We start from the raw sequence: 27,376 nt of genomic DNA, 5'->3' as shown, positions 1-27,376 counted from the left end.
AGGGTTGGTGTGGAGGATCTATTGCCAGGCTCAGGATGAACCGATGGACCGACAGACCAATGGACCAATGGACCCAGGAACTCAGGAACCCAGGAATCCCTAGGCCTGCCTCTGCAAGAGCCACTAGGCCTTACCCTCGCCACGATGGAAGATAGCCAGGGTCCCATCTGCAAGAGCTACCAGCACTCGGCCTTTGACATGCCTGGAATGGTAAGTCAGTGAGGTAGGCTGAGGCTGCTGGGCCCTTGGGTCCCTGACCCCACCCCTTAGTGGGGGCCACATACACCAGGCTCAGCACTGAGTCTTTTAGCTTGATGGAGTGCAGACACTTCTTCCAGTTGGCTACTGCTGAATGCACGTAGAGCCTGCAGGGTAAGGCAGGTGGGCAGAGCTTACATGGTTCATTGAGCCCTCCCACCCCACCATGTCCCATGTCTTGTGTCTTTGGCTTTGCCTACCAGCCATTCTGGGCTCCTAGCCACATGGTGGGTGCAGCACTACTGGTGGTTGCTGAGGGCTCCCCACTGGGCTCCACCTGAGGCTGTACAATGCTGCCTTCGGGCTCTGGCCCATTCTCACTGCAAGAAGAATGGCAGCTGTAGCTACAGTGTGGGTCACAGCGGCATGTGCTTGCTCCCTGCCAGCCTCTGCCAGCCTCCCTTCCACTCATCTGATGCAACCTACCTGACAGGTTGGGTGCTGGAGGGCGGGGTAGGTGCCAAGTCAGTGAAGACATGCTCTGTGAGGGGCCCGGGCCGAACTGTGGTTGCTTCTGGCTCACTGGGACCAGGGTCTGGAACCTCTGTGGCTTCTGTGGCTTCTTCTGTGGATTGGGATGGGTTTACTTTCCCATTGGCAGTGGCTGCCACATCCCCTGTGGAAAGAGAAGTAAGCTTGGCAAGGCAGAGAAAGAGAAATTTGGGGATAGGGAGAAGACCATCTGGGACTCACCCTGCCCCTTGTCCAGTACTGGAGTGTCTCCTCGGGAGGAACAGTTGCTTCGAGGTACGTTGCAGCGGGTAGCACACCCCACCAGAGTGATGCCAGCCAGCACACCATCAGCACCTGAGTCTTCAGGGTTCACATCACTGTCTAGGAACATCTCCCCAGGGGGATAGTCACTGTCGCTGGCCGCTGGGGGGAAATTTCCAGCCCGTCAGTCCAATATCACAAAGTCGCCCCAGAGCTCCATCTCAGTGGAGGCAGGGAAGATAAGAACTGTCTGCTTGGCTGGCTCTGCTCTCAGTTAGCCTAGTCTACACACACGGCAACACCTGGCCCTCTACTCTCAGGCCTAGGGTCAAGCCTATAGGTTGAAAGGAATTAACTGAGAAATAATGTTCTGCTCCATTGTACGAAAGATCCAGAAGAACTCCAAGGAGTAGAGGCCATCTCAGCAAATAGGTAAGGTTTCAAAGCAAAGACCTGCGGAGCCCCCAGCACTATCCTGGGGCTGGGCTAAGGGGTCGTGGGGCTGCTGCTGAGGGGTGAAGCTAGGACCTTCGCCTGTACTCTGGAGAGCTTCCTCCTGGACACATGGAGAAAGATGACTTGACACACTATCTATGCACATTCCTAGGTCTCTAATTCCTATTTACTCAGTATCCCAGTCCTACCTGGCTGAAAAGGAAGAGCCACTGCCTCAAGCACCAGCTTTGCAGGGCAGTCCATAGGCAGCAAGTGCCTGCTGTTAGAGAGCACCTGGCAGTGGAAGCCCCAACTCACCAGGAATGCTGGAGATACACAGGACGTGGGCATTGCAGACTGTGAATTGATCCACAACAGTGCCTGGTTGGTTGGCATCAATGATCACCACTTTACTGGTGGTCAGGGTGCTGGTGAGTATCCATACCCGACTGGAGGTAGCATCCGCCTCAGAGACCTCCTTTGCCTGTTCCAGAACACAACGAAGGGAGATCAAAGCTGGTGCCTGAACTTGGTGTTAAGTCAGGGAATCTCTGGGACTTCCTACAATCTAGCCTTGAATATGGAAATCAATGGATACAGTTATCTTCCCTACAGCCTACAGAACCCTATCTTGATGGTTCATTTCCAAGAAGCTATGAACTTGGAGAGGCTACTCTTGTGGCCCCTAAGTCAAGCTGTGACTGTGCTCTGGCTTCATGACAAATTACTGGGCCTCTCCTGTGAGCAGACCCTCCTGCTACCTACTTCTCTGTATGACACAAGATATGCCTGGCTCTCCCAAGCCTGACCTCTGTGGACCAAGGGCAGCAGACAGTCCTATTGCTCCATAGGCCGGAAGGCAACCTGGACTACAGAGAGGCAACAGTGGTATCTTGGATGCTGGTAGCACCTGCTTCCTCTCCCAGACTTGTCAACAAGGTGTGGTCACTTTTCAGCCAGAACTATCTAGAGACTTTATGTAGAGTAAAACCACATTCTTAACCAACATACTGACCTTCTTCTTCTCAGGTGATGGGTGGCTGCTCTTGGGCTCCCCTTCTACTTCCCGGTCACAAGTCAGAGGGTCTCTCCCTGGTATGGGCTTGGCTCCATTGCTAGAGTCCTCTTCATTTGGTTTCCACCCACTCAGGTTGACACCAGCAGCACACCAAAGCTGCAAGGGCAGGGCTGTGGGTCTAGGCATACCACCGGCTCCTCTGCTGGCCCCTCAGGGGGGCTCTAGCAATGGAGACTATCCTTTGCCCATGGCTCCTTAGGGGCCTCTGAGCAGGGTCCTTAGTGCTCACCTTCATTGTGGGGTCCTTCTCCACCAGAGGGCGGCAATACACAGGGACAGGCACATTTTTCATCCGGTTGTCCTCCTGGCCTCCATTGGGGCTCAGCTGCAACAGAGCAGGAGGTTCTGTAGTATGCAGCCAAGGGAGACACATTGGTCTGCAGAAGCCTGAGTCAGCTGCTGTTGGTGTCTGGTGGACAATGCATTGGGTCTGGCTCTCCTGCCTTCTGTGCTAGTTAGATTCTGTCAACCTGACACAAGCTAGAATCACCAGGGAAAAGGGAACCTCAGACCCCATCAGATTGGTTGGTAGGCATGTATATAGGAGGTGCCACCCTGGGCAGGTGGTCCTGAGCTGTATAAGAAAACAAGTTGAGTATGCAATGGAAAACAAGCCAGTAAACAATGTTCCTCCTCCGTGATTTCTGCTTCAGTTTTCTTTGATGATGAAGTATAAGTCAAATAAACCCATTCTTCACCCAAGCTGGTCTGGACAGTATTTTATCATAGCAAAAGAAAGCAAACTAGAATACTCTCAGAGTTACAGATCCACCAATGTCAGGTAGGAGGGGGGTACCCTCCTGGCTTCTCATGTACATTGTGCCTCCTGGTACTGCACCACCACTGTGCTGGGCCTTGGTGATGCCACTCCCACAACACCCTCTGGACAAGACCCTTTGCCCCAAGTACCTGCTTGTACTTGGCAGGCAGGCTCCACCCACAGGCCTGCAGCCTCCCATCATCATTGCGCACGTGTTCTCGAACCTGGCGATACTGCTCCCGCTTCTGCTCCCGCCGGGCAGAAGAGGTGCAGTCACTGGGTGAGAGGAAAAATGTGAGCAGTCTGTGTGAGGCTGGGGCACCCATTGTCCCACTAATCTTCCTGGTAGTGTGCCATGTCTCAGAGCCCACCTGAATCTGTCCTTGCCTTTCCTGGGATAGGGGTACTCATCTGACATAGGGTAACTTTCCCCACTATGGGGTGTGACCCTGGGCTTAAGAGGCCATTTCCAACCGTTTCTGGGGCCTGTTCTCTGCTGGGCACTGGGGTTCAGATGGCAGTGTAACCTAGGTGAGATTACCAGTGGTTACTCACAAAGGTGACCTGCTACAGCTCCTTGTGACAGCAAGATGCACAACCAAGTGTCAGCGGCAGTATTCCGACCCTAAGGCTACAAAGAGGAGGCAGGGGTACTGTGGGACTCTTAGTCTTCAGAGACTAAGAGAATGGTCCCTAAGAACTGCAGTTCCTGCCAAAAGGGATTCAGACAGTACCTGAGCACTAGTTCTTGCTGGGGGTAGTGGGCCTAGATAGAAGCTGTCATCTTTCCTGCTCTTGATAATGCCTGTTCCACAGTCAGCAAATTAAAGGTCTGCTCTCCAACTTCAAGCATGGAGTGGAATGGGCTTAGGACACCTGGCCCCCTCCCCTTAGTAGGCTGAAGAAGCAGGCGGCTGAGGACACCCACTCATCAGGGAAGAACTCCAGGGGTCGGCTGCCAGCTGAGATCTGGCACATGGCATGGCTGCGACGCTGGCTGAAGCCGGCTGCAGTGGGTGACTTGTAGTGAATGTTCACAGATGGGTAGGACCGTTTGGCCGGAGGAGGGCTGGATGAGGAGCTGAAGAGGCGGCTGAAGCTGCCATGGAGACACAGAGAGTTGAGCCATGTGTGGAGTAACGGCAGGCCAGCAGAAGCCTCTCCCTCCCTAGAGCACCATACTCACAACTGCCAGATAGTGGACTTCTTCTTTTCCTGGACAGACGGGTGTTCCCTAGATGCTCTGTAAGGAAGGGTAAAGGAGGAGCTGAACCAGCTGACTCTGGGGCCCTCCAGACTGTTCCAACCCTCTAGGGAAAGGGAATGTGTTGGAAAGCAGCCAACCCCAGAGCCTGCCATAATTCTACAACTCCAGCTCAGGAACCATAGATCCAACCCGAGCCAAGAACTGGTTCAAGAACTGTCAGAGGAAATGCAGGGGGCACACCTAATCATTTCAGTCCACCGCACAGCCTCCTGCAGCTCCATCAGCCGTTCCTTGTACTGGTTTCGCTCCATGAGCACTCGGGCCATCTCCACCCTTGTGAAGCGTCGGCGCTGGGCCATGGGGATTTTGTCCTGCAGAGGGGAGAACATGGTTCCACCAATGAGGGACAGCAGGACAGTCAAGCGCATATGGCTTCCTTCTGAGATGTCTACCACCCAGATGGGGGTACAGTTAGGAAGATCTAAGTGGAGACAAGTGATGGTGGGGTGACAAGGGCATGGGGAGAGGGTCAGGGCAGCCTGAATGGGGTTTGCTACTCTTCTCCCCAAAGTTGCACCCTGAGCTTGAGCAGGATGAACTTGAGGGAGTTGGGAGAAAGTGCACAGAAGGCAGGTCCTCCCTGCACATGGCCCCACCCACTCGGAATCTGCTTTGGTCAGTGTAAGAAAGAGGGCCGAGGTCTGAACTAGACACTCTTTCGTATTCAAATGTCCACAATCCACGTTCTCAGCCTCTCCTAGATTATCCTAAAATAAAAACTCTATAGCAGGGGGAGAGAGTATCCCATGCCCCAAATGACTGAGCAGATAAATGACTGGTGATGGGGTGTTGCTGTTATAAGGAACCCAGCCTGTTCTCCTAAAGGTGTTGTGATAAGGAGGGCAAACTATGATAGCCCGGACCTAACTTGGGGAGGGGGAGGAGGTGCAGGCTCAGGGCTTGGGTGCACTCTGCAGATGCTTACTATGCATCTGCAGCCTCTTTGGTAACAGAAAAAACTGTTGGGACTGCAGAAAACATCAATGAGAAAGGGTAAAAAGGCGACCCTGCCTCACTCTAGGGAGGGTCTGATGCCATCAAGTTACTCAATGGAGTAGGAAGACATGAACTGGGTTCAGAGGTCACAAGTGGGAGGTTAGGAGGGCCCAGAAGAACCAGCAAGATTAGGAAGCACTGCCATTCCCAGCCCACCCGTGCCCACAGGTTAATAGTGGATATACCAATTCTGTACAGAGATAGCTGCTTACATCCTCCACCTCTTCTCTGGGCTCACGGCGCGCGATTACTGCCTCTGACTTGACTCTATAGGATGTGGGAAGAAGCAGGCAGGGTAAGAGCTCTGCTAAATGTGCTCCACAGCCCAGACATTTGGCTGCTCTAACCAAAAGGAGGGTGAACCCAAGCCCAAGAGGGAGTAAATCAAGGTATCCTGGTGGCCAGGCAAGTCCAGAGCAGGTAATTCCCACAGGCCCTCCCTACACTGTCCTTCCCATCTCAGAGGGGCTAGAACCAGGGTGCAAGATTTACAAAGACAATGTGGATTTGACCTTGGCTGATGAGAGGGCTGTAGAGGAGAGGTGTGGGTGCCTGATCAGCCCCTCATGCCTGAGGATAGGGTGAGAGCTGTAGCTAAGGATGGCACCACCATTCCCAGAAGGGTACATGAAGCAGGACTCTGTACCTGGTGAGGGCACAGAGGACTTGAGAGGAGACAAGGGGGTAGGCAGACAATGGACCTACCTAGTGGCTGGACCTTGAGCAGAGAGCACACAAAGCTACTAGGGTAGCAGGGGCTCTGAGATCTCAGAAGTGGAGGCTGCCTTTATTAAGGACATAGAGAGGTGGCAGCTTGGAAACCTAAGTCTCTGGTGTTCTCACCGTTTCAGCTCTTCTTCAAGCTCTTTGATTCTGTTTTCCAGCTTGACTTTGGCTTGTTTGGCAGCTTCCAGCTCACCCTTCAGCACCTCCTGCTCTCCTGACAGTTGGTCAACCTTGGCAATGAGATCATTCTTCACCACATTCAAAGCATTTCTTTAAAGGGCAGAGAGATGAGGGCTTAATGAGAGCACGCGTGCACACTTTTGTGACAAGGACTGCTATTTGTTTTATTTTGAGACAGAACCTTGCTATGTAGCTCAGGCTAGCTTCAAACTCATACTCTTCCTGTGTCTGCCTCTGGAATATCAGGAGTATAGGCCTTTGACACATCCTAGCAGGCACATCCTGATCTAGAATGGGAATATCTGTTTGACCTGGGCATTGAATGTAGCAGTCATCCTCACTAAAGGCTCCTTACATTAGCTTTCTCAAGGAACCACTCAAGAGTCCTATGGGTTGTTCCCACTAGAGGCGATGCTAACAGTCACGTTTCAGGGCCCATCCAGGCCTGGGTCGGACCCGGCTGGTATAGAAGATTCTTACTTTGTCTCCAGAAGCTGTGAGTTCTCCAGCAGCAGGTTCCCCACTTCTTTGCCCATCCCTGAAATGAAAGGTGGTGAGGTTTCCCTTGAGCCTCTCCAAGTGGACTTTGTTCCAGTGCACCTGCCTCTGCCCCAGACAACAACTGTCCTGGCCCTGGGCCTTCAGGTGGAAAGGGATGAGGGCTTGACATTCCAACCTGCAGAGTAGCTGAGCTGCAAAAGGAGGGGCAATCAGACCTGGACAGATCCCTGGCCTCTTCTATAGCCAGTACAAAGCCCTGCTTTTCCCTGAGTTCACACTGAGCTAGATATTCCTTCTAGCTAGCTCCCAGGAGAAATTCACTCTTGTAGCAGGCCCTGGAGTAGCCCCTGTGATGCCACTTCATTCCCTGCCTTAGCTATGCCCCTATTCCAGCTCTATGGTTTACCCACAATGAACCAAGGCCTTTCAATGCCACCCACTGGTAAATAAATGTTGGCATTGTGACAAAGGACAGAGATGACAGCACAGTACTGAGAGAGCCTTTGCCCCAAGGATGATGGCTTACTGCAGTTGCAGGCCACCATGAGGTTACATGTAGGTCTGGTAGGACCTGGCCCTTAGCAGTGGGGTCAGGAAGCATGGTGAGGGAGTGAATGTGAGAACAGGACCTTTTTGTGGGAAACTGACCCAGCCCTTCTGCCAACAGATTGAGTTCTCTGAATATATATCCTATAATGGCCAAAGAACAAATTTAATTCTCAGGTTAGCCTTTCCCCATATTGTCTGAAACAGCAAGGGCACAGTGAAGTGCTGGAGATAGGTCAGCCTGATGTCCATTCTGACCTCCTTTGCTTCAAACCAGGGCCTGTTTTCCCCTGGCAGCCTAAGAGAGCACACCAGGCACAAGGTCTGTCCTGGGCCTATGGAGCCTCTCAGAGACTGACAGTGATTTATCCATGGTGACCAGCAGCTTGGAGGGAGGGCCACCTCCCACCCCAGCTCAAACAGAATGGAAAGATGGCACCTCGCCCCAGGCCTGAGGTACCTGGAAACCCTGAAGCCCCACTCACTGCCATTGGCCCACCATGAAGAACAAAGCAAATGGCTCATGAAGCATGAGAAGATGTCGGATAGAGAGAGGAGGCCAGAAAGAGGAAAAACAGACACTTAAGCAGGGCCTTGGCCTTACCAAAAAAATCATCGCGCACTACGGGAGCATCCCAGTCCCACAGGAGACGGGCAACAGGGCGGGAGGAGGGAGAGAAAAGAAGCGCGTTAAGCCTATGTAGACAGCAAGGTGGGAGGTGTTAGGGGCCACTTCTGGCTGGGTTAGAGTTGGCAGCAGAGGGAACAAGAGGGCAGGAGGCTGGATGAAGCCAGGGACTCCTGTGGAACTTTACCTGTGGGCAACAGAGCAGACAGCCAGAGGAAATCACACAATAAGAAGGGGTTTGGCTGCCATTGAACACACTAAAGGGCCACTATTATAGGGGTATGTGGGCCTCAGGGACTCCTGTGCACAGCAGTTCAGCCTGGCTACCCAGGTGGACTATACTTGACAGGGGCCTCATGGCACCCTAACTTCTGGGGTGTACTGTCTTATGTTCCTAGTGGCTCTGTAGATCCCTCAGAAATGGCCCTAAGCCCTTCAGGCCTTTTCTGGCTTGAAGATGGGGTCATATATTAAATCTGTCTGTAGTCAGTGGAGCAACCCATCTGGGCATTTTGGGCAGTAGCAGGCTGGGAGCAAAGCGCATGGCTATAGGGGCTAAGTGGCCTGGAGCAGCCAGACAGAAATAAGAGGTCAGTGTGCACAGCCCTTGGTGATAGTCAGCAGCAGGGGAGAGTCCCACGTGTATGCCCCACCCCCTGCTCCAGCTGCTCTCCACAATGGAAAGAGGGGACCACACGGAGACAGATGGGAGAGATACACACCTGAGAACTCCCCTGGGCCACGTCCAGTGAAGCAGAGAGACAGGGAAGGAAGCAACAAAGATCAATTGGTAACTAGAACCAACAAATAAAAAAAAAAAAGCAACAATGATTCAGCCATTCCTATGTTGATGGGCATGAAAAATAAAACACTTCAGCAGGTCCAGGTCAACACATCGCATGGATACAGAAATGCTAAAGAGAGAGACCAAAATGGACATCCCTCCCTCTCCAAGGGACCTAGAATAACCCAGTTCTTGTTCATCTCTGCCAGAAATCTGTAGCCCACCCAGCGGTAGGCTAGAACCCAGCAGACCTCAACAATTAATGGCCTGTAAAGAGAAGGATGTGTGTGTGGTGAGCAAAGGATACCAGGGAAGCCCTCCAGAGGGAACAAGTCATGCTACCTACCGGTGCACATGAGGAGGCCCTGACATATCACAGATATGCACCTGGAGCTGAATTCAGGGGTCTCCTGTTCAGCCCAGTACTTACAGGAGTAGAGGGAGGGAGAACATGACCTTGAGTGAGGGACAGGAAGAGGGTAAGGGAGAAATTACCTTACTGTGAGGAGAAAATAAACCAAAGAGTAGTGGGGGGCTGGAGAGCATCGAGTGCTTTGAACAGACCTCACTGGGTACAGCCCACTTCAGTATGGACTGCTAGGAAAAAAATGGGACTAAAGTAGGGAAACACTTATTTTTCCCCAATAAATTTAAGGAAAAAATTCTGTTCTGCTTGTGTACTTCCCAGGGAAGAAAAGCAGCATGAAAACCCACTTGAATTAAAGAACAAAACAATGTTTGCCACAGAAATCTAATAAAGTAGAGTACCAGTTCAGAAGGGGCATCCCTTTCCTCACCCTCTCTAGACAAGCATCCCACGCTATCCATTCTCCGAGGCAGGCAGTGTGGTAGCAGGGACTCTAAGCACTTTGGGTGTTTTGCATCACTACTTATCACTATCTTCCCCTGTCATACAAAAGGCATTCATTATTCTGCATGACTGTCCAGGACACACTGCTACAGATCACCAGAGAACTGTGGCCCATCTACCTGTTGTTCCGCAGGTACTGGTTTACACCTCTTGCGGCCCTCCATACAGAGATCAAGGCAGCACCAGCTCCCTGCCAATGCTCTACAAGTCTCTTGATTAATTTTTACTTTCATTTTTCATTAATCCTGAAGCTGAGTTGTTTTTATATCACCTGCACTTTTCTAATTTATCCTTCACTAATTTTCTATTGTATTTGATTTGCTTCAATGGCAAAGAAAACACACACACACACACACACACACACACACACACACACACACACAGACTTCCTTGTCCTTTTCTTTTTTCTGAGTGCTGGAGATCAAATTGGCTCTTGCTAAACATATGTTCACTGAATGGCACCCTGAATACACACACATACTCTTATCACAGTCACACGTGTTGACATTTTCTTTGTTGGTTTTGGTAATGTACAGACCCGGCTTATGGAAGTACTCTCCAATATCCTTTCTTAGCTTTACTGCCCTTGTATTTTTGTTTAAATATCTGAACTAGAATTATCTGACCTAGAATTAATTTGTTTTATGGTGTAAGATCAGACAACCATTTTATTACCATACGGAGTGGAGTTCACTCATGTCAGTCCAAACAGCTCTGACCCCATTCTCTTACACAAGTTTGTCTACTTCTCAAGGATAGCTGTTTCCAGACATCCAGGACTGGTTACTACATGGGCAGTCTGCTATAGAAGGAATGAGTCTAACCACTGTACACCAGAATGACATAGGTTGGGTCTGCATGTCACAATTCAGATTCCTATAAGGGATGCAGGGGAATTGCTTGGCTTCTCTGAGCATCAGTTTCCTTATTTGTACATGGAAACATAATCCCCTTATAGTGCATGATGTGAAGTTCCCAGCAGACAGTGCAGGCAGAAGTTGGCATGATACTTCCTACTCCTGAAACATCCATTCTGTAATGTGTTTTCCTCGGCATTTCTGAGGCCTCGCGTGTGTGCATGTAGAGCTTTAAACAATAACTGGCATGTTATAGTTTAATTTGCAGCTTTCTTTTTTTTAACCGAGCTTCTTAAAATAGTGTATGTTACAACTTACGTTTAATAGATACAGTGTGTGCCAGGCAGATACCTTTTACTATCTTCGCTGCTGATACATGGAGCTGAAAGCCAGGACTCCTGGGCAAAGAGCTTACCACTGTTATCCCAGCTGATGATCCAAAGCAGCATTTACCTAGTGACTTAAGGCTGTGTTTGTGAGAATATAGCATCTCTCCCTCTCCTGCCTTACAGATGCTCAAAGAGCAGCCACATACGTTGCTCAGGTATGCTTACTCACTGTATCCTGCTATCTGTGCCAGACCAATCTTTAAAACCACATGAGTGGCTGTGGCTACAAGCCAGAAGGGCCCTTGGGTGGATACCTAAGTAGATGAGACAGACCTCAGCACATTCCTCCAGAACTTGGTCACCATAGAAAGTCATTTGGCCCTGTACTCACAGATTGTACAGTAGTGAGTACTGCCTGAGCTCCTTATGACCCATCTGACTTCCACATTCCCACATAAAAAGGATCTAAAACATACTACCAAGAGTGGGTCTCATGGCAACCTTAGCTCAGGGTGGCCACTGTCCCACAGAAATGACAGCAGAGTGAGAGATGTACGGCAACACACAGGGAAGGATATGTCTTTGTTGCAGCAGAACAGGACTCTGATGCCCACTTCCCCAGAACAAATACCATCACCCTGACTGTGTGGCCACAGTGCCAGCTACATAAGCTCATAACCTGGCCACGGGTACCTCAAAGACCATTCCCTGTGTCCCACGTATCTGAACTTCCACCCTTCACTACCTGACTGTGAGGTGGCAGCCCTAGCCAGAGCTGCTGCTCCCTGTGGAGCAATGAGCAGCAGCAGCAGCAGCAAGGTCCTATTCTGCTTGGAGGTGGATGTGGAGGCCTATGTGAGAAGCCTGTCCCTTTCCCCAGCACATAGAGGGGTGGCTCTGGAGCATCCAGGAATGGCTGCTATGGGTGTGTGCTACAACTGCAGCCCAACATCTCGAGCATTTCCCAGAGTGTGGGCCCTACTCCTAGCACTCGGCTGCCTACAAGACATTCCGGGGAACCAAATGCCAGCAGTATAACTCTGGATAAACTTAAAACTATAAACTGGAGACTTTAGGGGACATTCATACAATGAAAAATTTACCTTAGTAAGATTATAAAATAAAAGTCCTCAACCCAAAGGAGGAAAAAAAAAAACAACTTTCCCTTCATCATAAATTAAAAAACAAAACAAAAAACCAACAGAGCCCAAGTGTCAAAGAGTCTTAGGTGATAGGCTGTGTTTACCTAGGAGGTCAGCTCCCTCATCCACATCTCCGATGACCTCAGACCCTGCTGTAGATAGTTCATGATACAGGGAGTCAGTGTTGATGCCAAAAGCTTTGTTTACGATTCCCTGGGTGGGGCTATTGGGATACATACAGAAAGAACAGTTAGGAACAGCACTGCCGCACCACCTGACAGCAACCCTAAAAGCTTGTGTTAGGGTCTGCAACTGAAATGTCTCCCAAAGCTCAGATATAAAAGCCTATGGTGCAACCTTAGGAAGTGGGGCTTAGTGGGAAGAAAGGAGATTACAGAGGGTCTGCATTTCAAGGTACTAGTAGGACCTTATCCCTTCCTCCATGTCATAGGCTCCTCTTACCACATGCTTCCTTCATCAATACTGAGTTACCACAGGCCTGAAGGCTAAAGCCCTGAAACTTTTGAAGCTGTGAGTCAAAATCAATCTTTTTTTTTTTTTCCCCAGGAAAGAGTTCCTCTGTGGAGCAGCCCTGCCTGTCCTGAACTCACTGTTTTGTCACAGGGATAGGAAGCTGACCAGTATACCTGTTCAATGACAACCCTGCACTGTGGGTACAGACATGACTGGAATATGATGATACCTCATTCCCACCCCCAAAGGCACACTGAATCCCTCATCCAGGGCCTAGTTGAGTGAGCACCTGCTTCCTGTGCGGTCCAGACGAGTTTCCGGACACACATCCAGCTCTGGGGTGGAGTCGATAATGTCCTGAACATCAGACCACTCATCACTGCTACCCATACCTAGTACAGAACATAGGAAATCTGGTGTCAGGGGACAGCCTGAAACTTCTGCCCTATTCATAAAGGCTACCTAGGCCTGCATCTATAGAATTCACACTAGTTTCCACTAGACATGACAGTCAAAAAAGGGTTCTCCTCATACTGGCCAGGTAGATGAAGATTCCAGTACTATAGGAGTCTACGGAAGGTGGCCCATAACAAAGAGACATGCACTGCTGAGGGTAGACCCCACTCCCTGCCCTGTGTGACAGCATTTAGAAACTGGGTCTTTTTTTGTTTTGTTTTTCCAGACAAGGTTTCTCTGTGTAGCCCTGGCCATCCTTGAACTCAAGAGATTCACCTGCCTCTCCTGAGTGCTGGGATCAAAGGAGTGCACCACCACCATCCAGTAGAAACTGGGTCTTTTAATATTTATTTATTTAATTTTATTTTTGAGAAAGAGTCTCATGTACCCTAGGCTGGTTTTGAACTCCTGATCCTCCTACCTCCACCTCCCAAGAGCTGGGATTACAGGTGTGGACCACCATGCTCAGCCTGGAGTCTGGTCTTAAAAGAAGTGATCATAGTAAAAGGAGGCCATATGGCTCACCTCACTCAATTGGGGTCCCTATGAGATCAAAGCACAGACCTCATGAGGACACAGGGAGGTGGCCCTTTGTAAGCCCAGGAAGAAGGACCTCTGGAGACACTAGACCTGCCTGTGTCTTCCTGGTCATCCTACTTCTAACTTCTAGGACAGCTATTTCAAATGTCTACCTGTGGTACTTGCTATAGAAGCCTTAGCTATTATATTTCTTCAAGCTAAAACCCAAAGAGGAAGAAACACCTCCCAGGTGTGGGCAGCAAAGAAGGTAGTGAGCAGCAGGTATGTGACCTTCCCCCAGGGATGGGATGTCTGGTGGTGCACTCAACAGGCAGTGCACTGGACTACATACCGATGCTGACATTCCGCATCTCCTGGGTCACCTGGACCTCCATGTTACGGCTGTTGCGCTTCTCTCGGGCCCGCTTGTTGTTCTTTGTGACACTGCCATAGTCCCCCAGGGGCTGTAGGCTCTCATTGAGAGGTGTGACTGCTGCTGAGGGCACGGAGGATGTGGGTGTATTGGATTTGGTACCTGTGGTACTGGGTGTCGCAGCTGCTGAGGACTGGCCTGACTCAGACATCTCATCATTTGGACACTAGAGCCAAACAGAGGAAGGAGGAAGAACATCACAGTAGGCCATGGTGTTGTGGATAGGGTGGCTGCTGAGACCCCATGGCTCTGCTTCTCTGTTACATGGCTACAACCAAACAATACTGTGCCCACCTGCAGAGGCAGGGGTCTCCTTTTGACCTAGTTACTCCTGAACAATGATGCTCACCCACAGCTGCCTCGATTTTCCAGAAGCAGCCACAACCTCACAGGATAGAACTTTCAGCTGACATCTGCCATAGGACAGCCCAGCACAATCGTAAGTGATGATGTGACGCTACACAGAGGACACGGTGGAAGACAGAGTGGGTGACCTTTGCAGTTGTGGGCTCGTCAGAAACCAATGGCTAACTAGCATGGGGCAAAAAGATCTACCTAGGGATAAGAAAGTTGCTACCTGGCACTGGGTGGTGCTGTCCACTAAGCTACTTCACTACTACTGCCTATTACTACTTCTAGGACAGGAATGCTCAGCCCTGGCTGAGGACAGTGGTAGAGAGGGCCACACTGTTTCTGTGACTCTGTGGCTGGGACTTCCACTAAGTAGATCATGAGTGCTTCTCTCACACATCAGCTGAACCCAAGTTTAGCCTTGAACAGCAATGCTGTTCTAGAGGAAATTTAGGCTCTAACAGAAGCCAGCTGCTAACCTTACAAATCTTGTGAGGGAAAAAAAGACACTTAACTCAAGTGCAAAGGCACTTCAACTGAAACAAAAAACATTTTTTTCCTATGCTCCTGATGAAAATATTACACAATTTCAATAAAAATCGTCCCCAAACATTCCTCTATTAACTAACATCGATGAATGTATATGACATGGGGCTGAGTAGGTGCCCTGGTCATTCCAGGAAGCAGCTGGCCTTCAGATCTCTTTGTTTCTCTGTTGGGAAGGCCAAGGATGATGACTAAACATCTCAGGTATGCACTGTACTGGGTTCTAGAGTCTTGCCTTCCAGAGAGAGGGCATGTCTTCAGAAGAGTGCTCTGTCGGGGAGATGTTCACCAGTGTGCAGTGAGGAAAGGAGTATATATATGGCTCTGTACAGAGCTGGGTAAATGCAGAGGTATGAACTAACCAGTGTACATACACCTGGGTCTTACAGGTCAGAGCTGGTTCTGTGGGTGCCTTTGCTCAACTCACTAGGTCACTGCCAGGCCCTAGCATGAGTCTCTCAGTACTGGATACAGTCACGTCTGCAAAGGACAAGGTTCTGGCTTTATCTACCAAGCTCCTTTATTTCTATACAAGCAATTGTGTAGGGATGCTTGGCAAAGGACTGCTCTCTTGTCAGAGTTCATTGGTGCTCCCAGCATCAAGTTAGTGAAGGCCAAGGATGCTGCTCTGTATCCTACAAGGGCCAGGATGGCCCACAGCCAAACACAATTCAGTCCTAGCAAGCAATGCTGAGGCGAGGACCCTAACCAGCATGTAGTCTAGTCACCTTGGAAATGGCTTTGTAACAAAATTCTAGCTCTGTATCTGGATCCAGCTTCTGCCCAATATGACAAGGGAGAAACATTTTTCTTCTTTACATCCTTGTGAGTGCCAAAAAAGGTGAGCATGGTTCACATGGAGCCTTTGAGATGTAGCTCTCAAAAGATTTGTGCCTGCCCCTCTTCAGAGTCATCCAGGTGCCGTCCAGATGTAGACCTCTGCTGCTGCCACCAAACAAAGGGCAAAAAACCAGACTCCAAGCAGGCCAGGAAGAAGCTAGGGTATGAGTCCCACTCATTTCCAGACCTCCTTCCTCAATGTCCATTTCTGCCTACTGTAAAAATGGGGGCATTTTGCCCTTGGGCTATGCCTCCCCAGTGCCCCCACTCTGTTATCCTACAGGGCCACACTTACCCAGGGGATACACCCCCCTGGCCACCACTTACCTAGGGCAAACCTCTCAACCTCCTAAACATCAACGGGGAGCAGTGACCTCCAAATGTATTGCAAAGAACCCACACTCTTAGCGGTCATTCCTCACCATGAGTAGCCACAACTGTTTGGTTAAAACACTACAGTATATAAAAACAAAAAACAAAACAAAAAACAAACAAAAATTAAGAAATTAGAAAAACCTTAAAATCTGGAGCATGAAATAAAAAGAACTTAATGTAATTATTAATAAGAAAAATCAAATAAAACATACAACAAACTAAAACATAAAACATTATGGTTTAAGAGAGAAAAACAAAATAGTACAGACAGAAAAGACAAGGTAAGAAGAAAAGCTGGTAAAGCATGGCTCTGAGTGGGTGCCTGGAGCCAGGATGGGTCAGGCATAAGCTTCCATGGCCTTCTTGTAGCTTCTGCAAATGCTTAAGGGGAAGCCTTCCCACAGGGAGAGTGAGTGAGCAAGTGACTGAGCATGAAAAGCTGGCATAATGGCAAGGCCATGAGATAGCAAGAGTTCTTATGGGTCTTGCTGTCTTCTTCTCAGGGCACACACACTGACAGGACAGTGAGACATGGCACCAGCACCTCTGTCTCGAAGATCTACTCATTGCCTAAAACAAGAGTAGAAGCAGTGGGTCACTTCTGACAGCCAGCAGCACACAACAGCCCTTGCAGGCAAGCTGGACACAGGCAGAAGAATAGTCAGCCAAGAACAACAGCAGGAAATTTCAGAAGTTCTGGACTCCACATCCACTACATTCAGAGGCCCAAGAGTATATGTCACCCAGTTCCCTCTGTGGGGATCTTTAACACCAGACCCAGGGCCACCTCCTCCACCCCAGGAAGGCAGTCTCCCTTACCTGGCAATGTTGTAGCTACCTTCCAGGTAGTCTAAGCACACAGACCCCTTGTACAGAAAACGACCTGGGGCCCTGATGAATAACCTGGCCTTTTCTGGGCTCCATGTTTGGGGTACATACCTGCAGGTGATAGTATCTGCCTTCTCAACTTGTGGCTGAGGAACTATGACCAGAGACAAGTAGAAAACAGCCCAGGCCAAAAGCTATCTCCTATTTATGCCTCCTCTGAGCAGACGCTTCCCACTCTAAGATACTGAATGCCTGTAAAGTCTCTGGAGTGCCATGCATCCTGGCTAGACATCTAGTCAGAGAAAGGCATGTATTTGGGGGTACATTCTGTTGTAGCTAAGTTCAACCTTAATAGACATGGGTTCCTTGGCTGCAGAATGGCCTGAGAAACTAAGGGGACTAGCCTGGACTCACAGGTGATAGTGTGAGGTCAAACAGAGCAGGAAGCTCATGCCTCCTGACACTCCAGCTCTGCTTCTCTGTCCTTGTCTTATGTCAGGGGATGATGGACTAACTCAGGAAAAATAGCAAAGACTGAAGTCCCCTGAATGGACATAGGATACCAGTAGTTTGGGAACCCTCACTACACCCACGGCTACAAAACCTGGTAGCTGGAGCTGGACTGCAGCTGGCCGAGGTCACTCAGGTGCCAGTGGTCCCCCGCAGGCACGAGCTTGCCCCCCATCTGTGCACGTACCATGCCGTCAGCCAGGGGGAAGACATTCAGAGAGGTGGGACGCTCCTTCCTGCTGCAGTAGGAGGGAGATAAGTACAGGAGTGGATGGTTAGATGGCGCTATGAGAGAACCAAAGTCCATTTCTTGGCACAGAGATACTGTCTGATGGATGGCAATGCTTAAAGTGGCATCCCAAAACTCAAAACTCAGGCACTAAGTATCATTTCCATACATTTGAAAACTGTTCGTTAATTAGGACTCATGTATTTTTTTTTTTTTTAAGATTTATTTATTTATTATGTATACAGTGTCAGAACATTTATTCCTACAGGTCAGAAGAGGGAGCCAGATCTCATTACAGATGGTTGTGAGCCACCATGTGGGTGCTGGGAATTGAACTCAGGACCTCTGGAAGAACAGCCAGTGTTCTTAACCTCTGAGCCATCTCTCCAGCCCCAGGACTCATGTATTTTTCCCTTCCATCACACTCTTTTTTTTTTTTTCTTTGGTTTTTCAAGACAGGGTTTCTTCTCTATGTGGCACTGGAGCCTGTCCTGGAACTCAATGTGTAGACCAGGCTGACCTCGAATTCACAAAGATCTGCCTGCCTCTGCCTCTCGAATGCTGGGATTAAAAGTGTACACCACCACCACCTGGCTATACTCTAACATTTTTTTATTTAGTTTAATTTAAATTTTTTTTTAAATTATTTTGCTGGGCAGTGGTGGCGCTCGCCTTTAATCCCAGCACTTGGGAGGCAGAGGCAGGCAGATCTCTGTAAGTTCGAGGCCAGCCTGGTCTACACAGAAAGTTCCAGGACAGGCTCCAAAGCTACACAGAGAAACTCTGTCTCAAAAAACCAAACATTATGTGTATGGTTGTTTTTGCCTGCATGTACATCTGCGGACATGCATACCTAGTGCAATGGATGCCAGAAGAAGGCATTGGACTTCATGGAACTAGATTTATAGATGGTTGTGAGCTACCATGTGGATGCTGGGAATCAAACCCACATCCTCTAGAAGATCAGACAGTGCTCTTAACCCATCAGCCATCTCTCCAGATCCCCTATTTAAATTTTAAATAGAAAAGTGTCAGAGCTAACAATCCTAAAGCAATACCAATAAGAGCTTTTCCAATATTTATTATTTTAAAATTCTGTATATATTTGTGTAATGTGTGGGTATGTGCATGTGAGTCCAGGTGTCAGCTGAGTCCTGAAGGGAGTGTCAGACTCCCTATACCTAAAGGTATAGGCTGTTATGAGCTGCCTGATGCATGTGCTGGGAACTGAACTCAGATCCTTTAGAAGAGCAGTGAGTGCTATTAACTGCTGAGCCATCTCTGCAGCCCCAAGACCGTTATTCTCCCTTCATCAACCAGTTCTCTGGGACGTCATAGGGCTTTTGTGTATAGGTCTCCACCTTTAAATTTTTTTTTAAATTTATTTTTATTTTATTTTTTTGCCTGTTATGTATGTCTGTGTGAGGGTGTTGGATCCTGGAATTGCAGTTGTGAGCTACCATGTGGATCCTGGGAATTGCTGCCACATGGGTGCTTCTGGAACCCGGGTCTTCTGGAAGAAAAGTCAGTGCTCTTAACTGCTGAGCCATCTCTCCAGCCCTCCTACCTTGTCACTGGCTAGCGTAGCTGGCCAGCAAGCTTTGGGGATCTGAGCCCCCATTGAACTATCTCCTCGTAGTCCCTTCACAGGGCTTCTCATTGTAAAGTGCCTTAACAGGACATGGTTTCTATGTGCAGATCTACCCAGCCATCATAGCTCACAGAAGGCAGGTCCAGATCCAGAAAATCTGGTAAACTAAAGGTGAAGAGCAAAGCTTGATGCTCATCCCCAAGATTCTCCATGAGCCGTAAATAGTAAACAATAGTGGGGAGAGAGTCCAAAGCCATCCTGTCAGAGACTGCCAATTAAGCAGGTTTGGCCACACACAGGTCTAGGCAACACCACACTCCCAGGGCTGTCTAAACCGTTCAAAGCTATTCAGGTCAAGCATTAGTCTGCTCATGCCATAGCTTCTGACACTGAGTGTTCAGTACCTAGAGACATGAGAGGAGAGGTATCTTCCTTTGGGGTCTCAAGGAGCCATGTCCAGAGGCTAGCAACACACACTCTGAAGGCAGAAAATGTGTGTCTTCTCCTTACTGCATGAAGAATGCCAGGGATGAAGAGGAGGGCTGAGGGCAGTAGCACACTCACGAACTGCCAGTGGCTGGCTGTTTAGCTTGAGAGTGTTGAGTCGGGGCAGGGGTCTCTTGGTAGAGACTGGGGAGTTCTGTCTGTCCTGCCCCAAACAACACTGTCTTCTGCAGTAAGGAGACCCCTAGCACTTGCTAGAACTTGACTTTGCTGTCTTTCTGGCTTGTCATGGAAAGGATAGAACCAAAGAGGCTGAGTGTTGCATGTGGGGACTATGAGTCGGGGTAGTGGAGGAATGCTCAGGGCTAAGGCCTCGGAAGGCACTCTCCAATGTTTGGCTTGCATGATTCCTTTACACAGGGCATGCTGGGCTTATTAGCACTAAGTGGAAAGAATTCAGATGCTGAGCCCCAAGTGAGTTGGAGAGTTTATCTACTTGAACCTCCCTAGCTCAGCCCACAAGTGTGTGACAACATCCCACAAGTGCCAAGCCTCTGGGCCACTGAGAAAGCCAGAAAAGCCAGGAACCAGAGCAGGAGCTCATTAGCCCTGCCTGTTCCAGTAGTCTCCCAATCTCCCTAACCATGTTGTGCCCCGCATGGGGAATACTCTTGGGCCTCGCTCTGACCCCATTAAGTACTCTTACTCATGATCCTGGGTGAGAACATACTGTGTTCCTAGTTCCAGGATGAGAACAGGGGAGGTGGCTCTTGTCTTAAAGGGCGGAATAACACATACACTGCAGATGATTAAATCCACAGCTTGAGATGTTTCTACTGGCCTACCATCTCCCAAGTCAGGGCAAGTTGAAACTTCAGCCACATACTGCTCTCAGAGGCAGGAGTCAATGGCATGATTTCATCTGTGATAAGGGCAGACATTTCTTGAGTGTGGGGTAGAACCTAAAACCTCAGAAACTCAGGGAAATCCTGCTCTGCCAACTACTGTGTGGCTATGCTGAGGTATCCATCAAGTTTGTACTTCCTCAATCTTGTGAATATACAGCTGAAGAAGTTCATCAAAAAACCCTGTGATTTCAATCAAAGTAATCACTGTCCTAATTCTTCCTCCAGACAACCCCAACCTCATAGTGACCCTAGCACTGCAGTGGACAAAGACCAGCAGGCTTTTACCTTTTCCTCCACGACTGGCGAGGACTGCAAGCAGCAACAGACAGAATGGCCAGCACACAGCAGCGACAGCACAGAGGGCAGGACAAGAAGACCACATTAGAGAATAAAGGTCAAACTGGCAATATCTATGCATGTGTTCACAGGGAAATCACATGCATGATGATGGTGAGATGTCTGGACCCAGGTGTTACCCTCAATACAAACAGCTATACACATTATCTATAGGAACAGACACATGGGGTACGGATCTTTGTGGTTTTGACAAAAGACCCTAGGATGTGACCTACTGAACAGGTAGCAGCAGATGGATGAGCACAGGGCTTATCACAAATATCTAGCACACATGTGCACATAGGATGAGAAGAGACACATAGGCTCCCACCCACATCTGCAGCAATGGCTCAAAAACAGCAAGTGTTTGAGATTCCATTGAGTTCATTCCACACATACAGACTCTGAAAACCATGCCAGGAGTGCAGGAAAAGGCCACATGTATCACAAGTAGCCAGCAACTCAAACTCAGGAGGCTCTATAAAGTCCCTGTGGGGAACTGGAAGAGTCTGAGCTCAGAGGGGAGTAAGTTAAACATCTGACCCAAAGGACACAAAGCATCCTTCCACCTCAGCCCAAGGACAGAGCTTTGGCAATGCTGAAGCATAGTTCCCTGCTGTGATAGTGCACACAATTGGGATGGAGGAAGGGTTCTTTCTCTACCTCAACTAGCCCACTACTCTAGGTCAAGATAGTTGCTGTCCATGCCTGGGGCTCTGTGCTACCTTATTCCTGACTGAGGTTTAGATCATGGGAGACAGATTAGTTTAACTACTTTCTAATGACAGGTAGAATGGAGTCGATGGGTTGAGGAACTTTTAGTGGCACTTTAATGGTCAGGATGGTGGGAAGAGCCCAGAGGTGAACATTAGCGCACCCCACCCACCCACCCACCCTCTCCACAAACCTGGTAACAAGCACCATTCTCCTATTCTGTGGAGACTAGTATGGAAGGCTAGCAATGGGTTCAGGAGACAAAGGCAACAGGGTTGCTTGTACCTTGGCCTTGGGGAGCTCAATGGGCAGATCAGACCAAGCACCTAAGGATTTGACCTCAGTGAGCAAGACAGCCCATACTCTTCCTGGTCAGGTTGGAGAATCCCATTTGTCAAACAACAGAAAAGGCCATGAAGGCTTCTTGGGTTTCTAGAAGGCATGAACAAAGCCTTCTCCTAGGCAGCCACCCATTATGCTTGTTAGTCTTATTCTTGGCACCAAAGGTCCTGTGCTGCCCAGAGAACACAAGATGGCCACAGACAGAGGAAATTCACAGATCCCCTTCTCATAAAGCATGTCAAGGGCATGCTAGTTCTTTTAGGGAAAAAAGGACAGGAAGCAGCACCAGCCCAAGGGTGCTAAACTCCTCTCAGGTAGGAAACATGCTTCCCACAGCCTGGTTGCCAGAGCTGGAGACAAAATCTGATTATGAGGGAGAAGCCAGGGGTAGAAGTAAAGGCTCTGGATACCCAGCTAATATAGACTACTCAAAGCTATGGGTCCACAGAATACCTTGGTAGCAAGTTCCTTTACCAAGTAGATACACGTAGCAAAGCCCAACCTGCCTGAAGCTGTGGTGTCTCTTTTCTAAAGGAAAACCAGGTAACCTGACCTGGCCCATAGTGATGATCGCAGTTCTTAGAGGTCAGCTTTGCCGCCTACATGGCTTTCAACACAGCCCAGCTTTGGTTTTGGCTGAGCTCACAGGATCTATTTCTACAGAGCCACAGGATCTGGAGTACCCACCTGTGACATAAGATGCTGGGTACACGCAGTCTGCAATCCTGGGTCTAAGTCATGTTGCCCAGCTTCCTGTGATACATTGGGCATGATTCCCCCACATTTTCAATCATAAAGCTGCCAAGCAATTCTCTTTTTGTTTTTTAAGACAGTGTTTTACTCTGTGGCCTAAGCTACCCAGGAACTTAGTATATAATCCTAGCTGGCCTTTAACACGGGATTTCCTCCTGCCTCAACTGCAAAGTGATCAGAATATAGACTTGAGCAATCATGCCTGGCTCCAAGGTGTTCTCTTGAAGGACATGCTGGCAAGAAGGTTCTGGAATGCTACAGCCAGAAACAAACATGTCAAACCTCCCAAACCCTCCACCAAACTCAGATACCATATCTGTTCCCTTAAAGATCACTGATTATAAGGTCAGCCTGGTAAACTGGAAATTTTCTGAGGGCACAATGTGAAAGTATCATAGTTTGCAAGGAAGGAGTTTTCCTGGGCCAGCAACTGATAGTATGAAGTTTAATACTTCCACTTTTCATCCAGTAATAACAAACTGCCAGGGTTATATATCACCAAAATTTCATCCATACTGTCTCACTAATTCTTTTTTTTTTTTTTAAAGATTTATTTATTACGTATACAGAAGAGGGTACCAAATCTCATTACAGATGGTTGTGAGCCACCATGTGGGTGTTGGGAATTGAACTCAGGACCTCTGGAAGAGCAGTCGGTGCTCTTAACCTCTGAGCCATCTCTCCAGCCCAATACAATTCCTATCACAATCCCCATGGTTGGTTGGTTGTTGTTTGTCGTCGTCGTCCCCCCCCCCCCCCCCCCCCCGGAGCTGAGGACCAAACCCAGGGCCTTATGTTTGCTAGGCAAGCACTCTACCACTGAGCTAAATCCCCAACCTGTCTCACTAATTCTTAGTGCTTGGGGTCTATTCAAACTGCTTGTACCCTGTCTATAGACCAGAACTGACTGTAAATATTGCAGACTCTACTTCCTGCTGGAAGTAGCAGCACCATGTCAGAGAACACACACCCAGCCCCTCCCTACCTTCTTCAGGTCTACAAGATCTGATTAAGTGCATTCTTATTTTCACGTCAAAGATTCTGGCATGCTGAAGAGGACAGCTTTGCCAGTCACTCAGAAAGTAGTTGATGAAGCCCAGAGCTCTATATCTTGAACCTTCTCATTTGTAGATATAATACATGCAGGCAAGCAAGAGGAAAATGCAGCCTTATTGTGAAGTGACTAGAGGCTTTCTCTGGTCTGGACTTGGCTTCAAAAGGTTCAGCTGCAGGAACTTGGGACAACAGAGCAATAGGGTAATGCCTGGTTCAATGTGTGGTTCTGGCTCCTGCCCCTCCCACACTTGACTAATGTCATCTCTAATCACTCAACTCTCAAACTGGGGATGCCCTGGATGAGAACTCTGATACTTGCTCTCTAGATCTCCTGACTCAGACACAGAAAGTGTAAAGAATCCATGCTTTGCACCAAATCCTGAACTTGGGCCTAACAGGGACCTGGGGGAAGGAGGTCTATGGACACCATCCTACCCTACATGAGGTGCAGGGACAGGGGCTGAGCAAAGTGGCCCATCATTCTTCTCCTAAAAAAGTTGATTAATAATAGTATATTCTACAGCAGTGGTATCAACCTTTTTGACATTACTATATGATGTTGTCATCTACAAATGTGTTGGGCTGCATTCACAGCTATCTTAGGACCCATGTGGTCTATGGGCCAGGCTAGACATGCCTGTTTTAGAGCACAGATGAAGAACACTAAGCTACTGCCCCAAGGGGAATATGTACATATTTTATGTAGATCTTAAGTTTTAGATCCCACAACTCATCTGGATTGACTCTACCAGATGATACTTATACATTTAGGATAAATAAGAAAATAAGGTAAAAAGTGTTAGGTGACTGTTTCAAAGCCCTCATTGCTTCAAAGCCACACTATCAGGTCAAGGCCTCTCTGTACTTCTGAAAGGAAGCTGTACAGATCCTCCCAGTCCCTCCCACTAGCATCTATATAGGGGTTCAGATGGGAGAGTAGAGCACCACTGAGTTAAATCTTGGTCAAGAGCCCATCCTTTGGCTCAAACCCCACACCCCACAGTATGCAAATAGCTATGAAAGCAATGTGAGCACTGATTGGCAAGTTTTCAAATATATTTTAATAAGTAGGAAAATTTGCAAAATCAGATTCCATAAAGAGCAAGGACAGACTGTATACAATCTTCCTGAGCTTCAGGCACAGCCCTGGGACTCAGCAGAAGGCAAACCCTACAGTTACAGCGGAAACCATGTCCACCTTTATGCACATTCCTGCCCACTAGGCCCTGCCACGCCCTCTTCCTGCCCACTAGGCCCTGCCCACTCAGCCCACCTACCTCCGCCCTGGCAGGCTGCTTTCTGTCTGGCCGCTACTCCCAACTTGCTGCATCTTGGATCTTTCAATGTGTTCCACGTAGGTCTGGATCATCTGTCAAGAGGGGATCCCTGTTAGTGTCACCCACTGAACTCCCAATGCTATAGTTCAGAAGTGCTGTGCTTGAATAAAACAACTCATTTAGGGAACAAGAATCTAAGGAACATGAGTAGACAGCTTTCTATCAAGGCTTTAGAAGAAGTGACAAAAGATTAGTAGCCAATGCTAAGTGCAGCTTTAGCAGTTAATACCTACTCTCATCCCAGAAGGGTGTCCACTAGCACCTACCTCTGTGTGCCGCTGGTGTAGAGCATTGTACTCCTTCTTCATCTCTGATTCCCGTTCCTCCAATCGGGAAACTGGAAAATACAACCACTGTGTCAGCTGCAGTCCACTCGATATAGCTTAGTATATGTCCTCTGGACTGTAACCAAACCCTGGCACATGGTACAGCAGGGCAGCACTTTGTGCTCAGAAACGGTGCTTTGCTCTTAGTAAGAGTCCTAGATGTAGAATATGATTGGCTGGTCAAGGTAAGTGGCATGTAGTATGTGCTGCACATGTGAGAACGCTCAATCCTACTGTAAAGGAAACCTGGATGGGTAGAACTTACAAAAAGCATCTTCTTAGGATAGTCAGAAGTTTCCAAAACATAGGCAAAACTCACAGCATGTGCCAAGAGTAGATGGAAGTGAGAACTCAGTGGTAGACTACTTGCCTAGTATGATGAACAAAGCCCTGGGTTCCATCCCCAATACCCCTAAAACAAATGAATACATAAATAAGTCTTTTTTAAAACAAAAGAAGTGAGAAGCTCATGAAAAGAGACAAAACTCAAGTGAATAATCTGAATCATGTTAAAGACTGACAGAACTCAGAAGTGTATGATGAAAAGAACAGCAGCATTCCTTACACACATCAATGCTGAACTTGTTTTCTTTTTTTTTTTTAAGAAGATATTAGAGCTCTTTTTTTTCTAAAAAATTTTATTTATTTATCATATATACAGTGAATGTTCAGCCTGCAGGACAGAAGAGGGCACCATATCTCATTGTAGATGGTTGTGAGCCACCATGTGGTTGCTGGGAATTGAACTCAGGACCTCTGGAAGAACAGCCAGTGCTCTTAACCTCTGAGCCATCTCTCCAGCCCATGAACTTGTTTTCTAAGTTGCTAACAAAAACTGGTGACAACCTGAATGGTCCCCTCTTCCATGGCATGTACCTGTCTAAAAAATACAACTGACTAATAAGATAACTGGCAATACTGGCCAGGAAACCTGTCCCTGGGTCTTCCTGGTGTAGTCAACATGCCACTATCCCTGTGTGCCTTGCTCTGTACTTCTGTCTCTGTAGCCCACTAAGTGATGAAGATGGATAAAACAAAGCAGGACATGTGAAACTTGTGTGTCCTGGACCTTAGGTGGTATGGTCCCTCACCGGCTTCCATCATCACTTTCTCCTGGCCTCCTGATGTCTTTTCTTTTCTTTTTTTTTTTTTTTTTTTTTGGTTTTTCAAGACAGGGTTTCTCTGTGTAGCTTTGCACCTTTCCTGGAACTCGCTTTGTAGACCAGGCTAGCCTCGAACTCACAGAGATCCGCCTGCCTCTGCCTCCCGAGTGCTGGGATTAAAGGCGTGCGCCACTACCGCCCGGCTTGATGTCTTTTCTAAATTGACTTAACAAATTACATGGCTCCACATCTCATTTCAGACTATGCTGCGTTCTGTGACCTGGGAATGAGCTGCCAGGTAGTACTGTGGAGGCTACTGCTGCTCATCCTGCATCTGTAAATCAATAGTAGTGTGGGGACCTCTTTCTGAAGTTCAGCATAGGTATCAGCTCAAGGCAAAGTCAGCTCCATTTTTTCTTGAAAGGAGTCCAAATCATGGACACCAGCACCCAATAACAAATAGGATCTAGGACCCAACACACACTAGACCCATAGACAATAGCACCCAGGGACACCAGTACACACCACACATGAAGCCCAATGCATATGGGGCCCAGGGACATCAGAACCCAACACATATGACCTAGGGACACCAGCATCCAACATAGACACCAATATCCAAAGCCCATAACTTAGAAGAGTCTAGTACCTAGCATTGCACATGTAACTTATAGATACCAGTACCCAACCTACACATGACTTTTACACTGGCACAGAACACATGTGACTGATATACATGACTTACAGACACTGGCAAGTTATTATACTAACTAAAACAGCATACACTTAAGCGGCTGCCCAAGAAGCAAAAGGTCTACCCATGTCAGGCTGTG

The 27,376-nt window shown here is 48.4% G+C and overlaps 1 protein-coding gene across 7 annotated transcripts in view; it reads right to left on the bottom strand.

The window, feature by feature from the left end:
• The window catches only part of Mapk8ip3 (mitogen-activated protein kinase 8 interacting protein 3), a 42,803-nt gene that overhangs the window by 3,256 nt on the left and 12,171 nt on the right, over window positions 1-27,376 (bottom strand). The window contains exons 3-24 of one of the 7 annotated variants that reach the window (XM_059270322.1): window positions 25,381-25,451; window positions 25,055-25,146; window positions 20,862-20,885; window positions 17,499-17,643; window positions 13,874-14,120; window positions 12,836-12,938; window positions 12,177-12,295; window positions 6,895-6,952; window positions 6,352-6,504; window positions 5,694-5,775; window positions 4,693-4,823; window positions 4,432-4,488; window positions 4,174-4,344; window positions 3,395-3,521; window positions 2,715-2,810; window positions 2,423-2,581; window positions 1,726-1,891; window positions 952-1,134; window positions 685-874; window positions 459-578; window positions 285-365; window positions 135-202 (exon numbers count right to left, since the gene is read on the bottom strand). In XM_059270322.1, the coding sequence (XP_059126305.1) occupies window positions 135-202; window positions 285-365; window positions 459-578; window positions 685-874; window positions 952-1,134; window positions 1,726-1,891; window positions 2,423-2,581; window positions 2,715-2,810; window positions 3,395-3,521; window positions 4,174-4,344; window positions 4,432-4,488; window positions 4,693-4,823; window positions 5,694-5,775; window positions 6,352-6,504; window positions 6,895-6,952; window positions 12,177-12,295; window positions 12,836-12,938; window positions 13,874-14,120; window positions 17,499-17,643; window positions 20,862-20,885; window positions 25,055-25,146; window positions 25,381-25,451 (2,643 nt within the window). The other 6 variants (XM_059270324.1, XM_059270325.1, XM_059270323.1 and 3 more) reach the window with 6 other exon arrangements.

Source organism: Peromyscus eremicus, chromosome 8a (genome assembly GCF_949786415.1).
Source record: "Peromyscus eremicus chromosome 8a, PerEre_H2_v1, whole genome shotgun sequence".
Taxonomy (NCBI): Eukaryota; Metazoa; Chordata; class Mammalia; order Rodentia; family Cricetidae; genus Peromyscus; species Peromyscus eremicus.
Note: the sequence above shows the minus strand (reverse complement) of the source record. Positions and strands in the feature narration are given on the sequence as shown.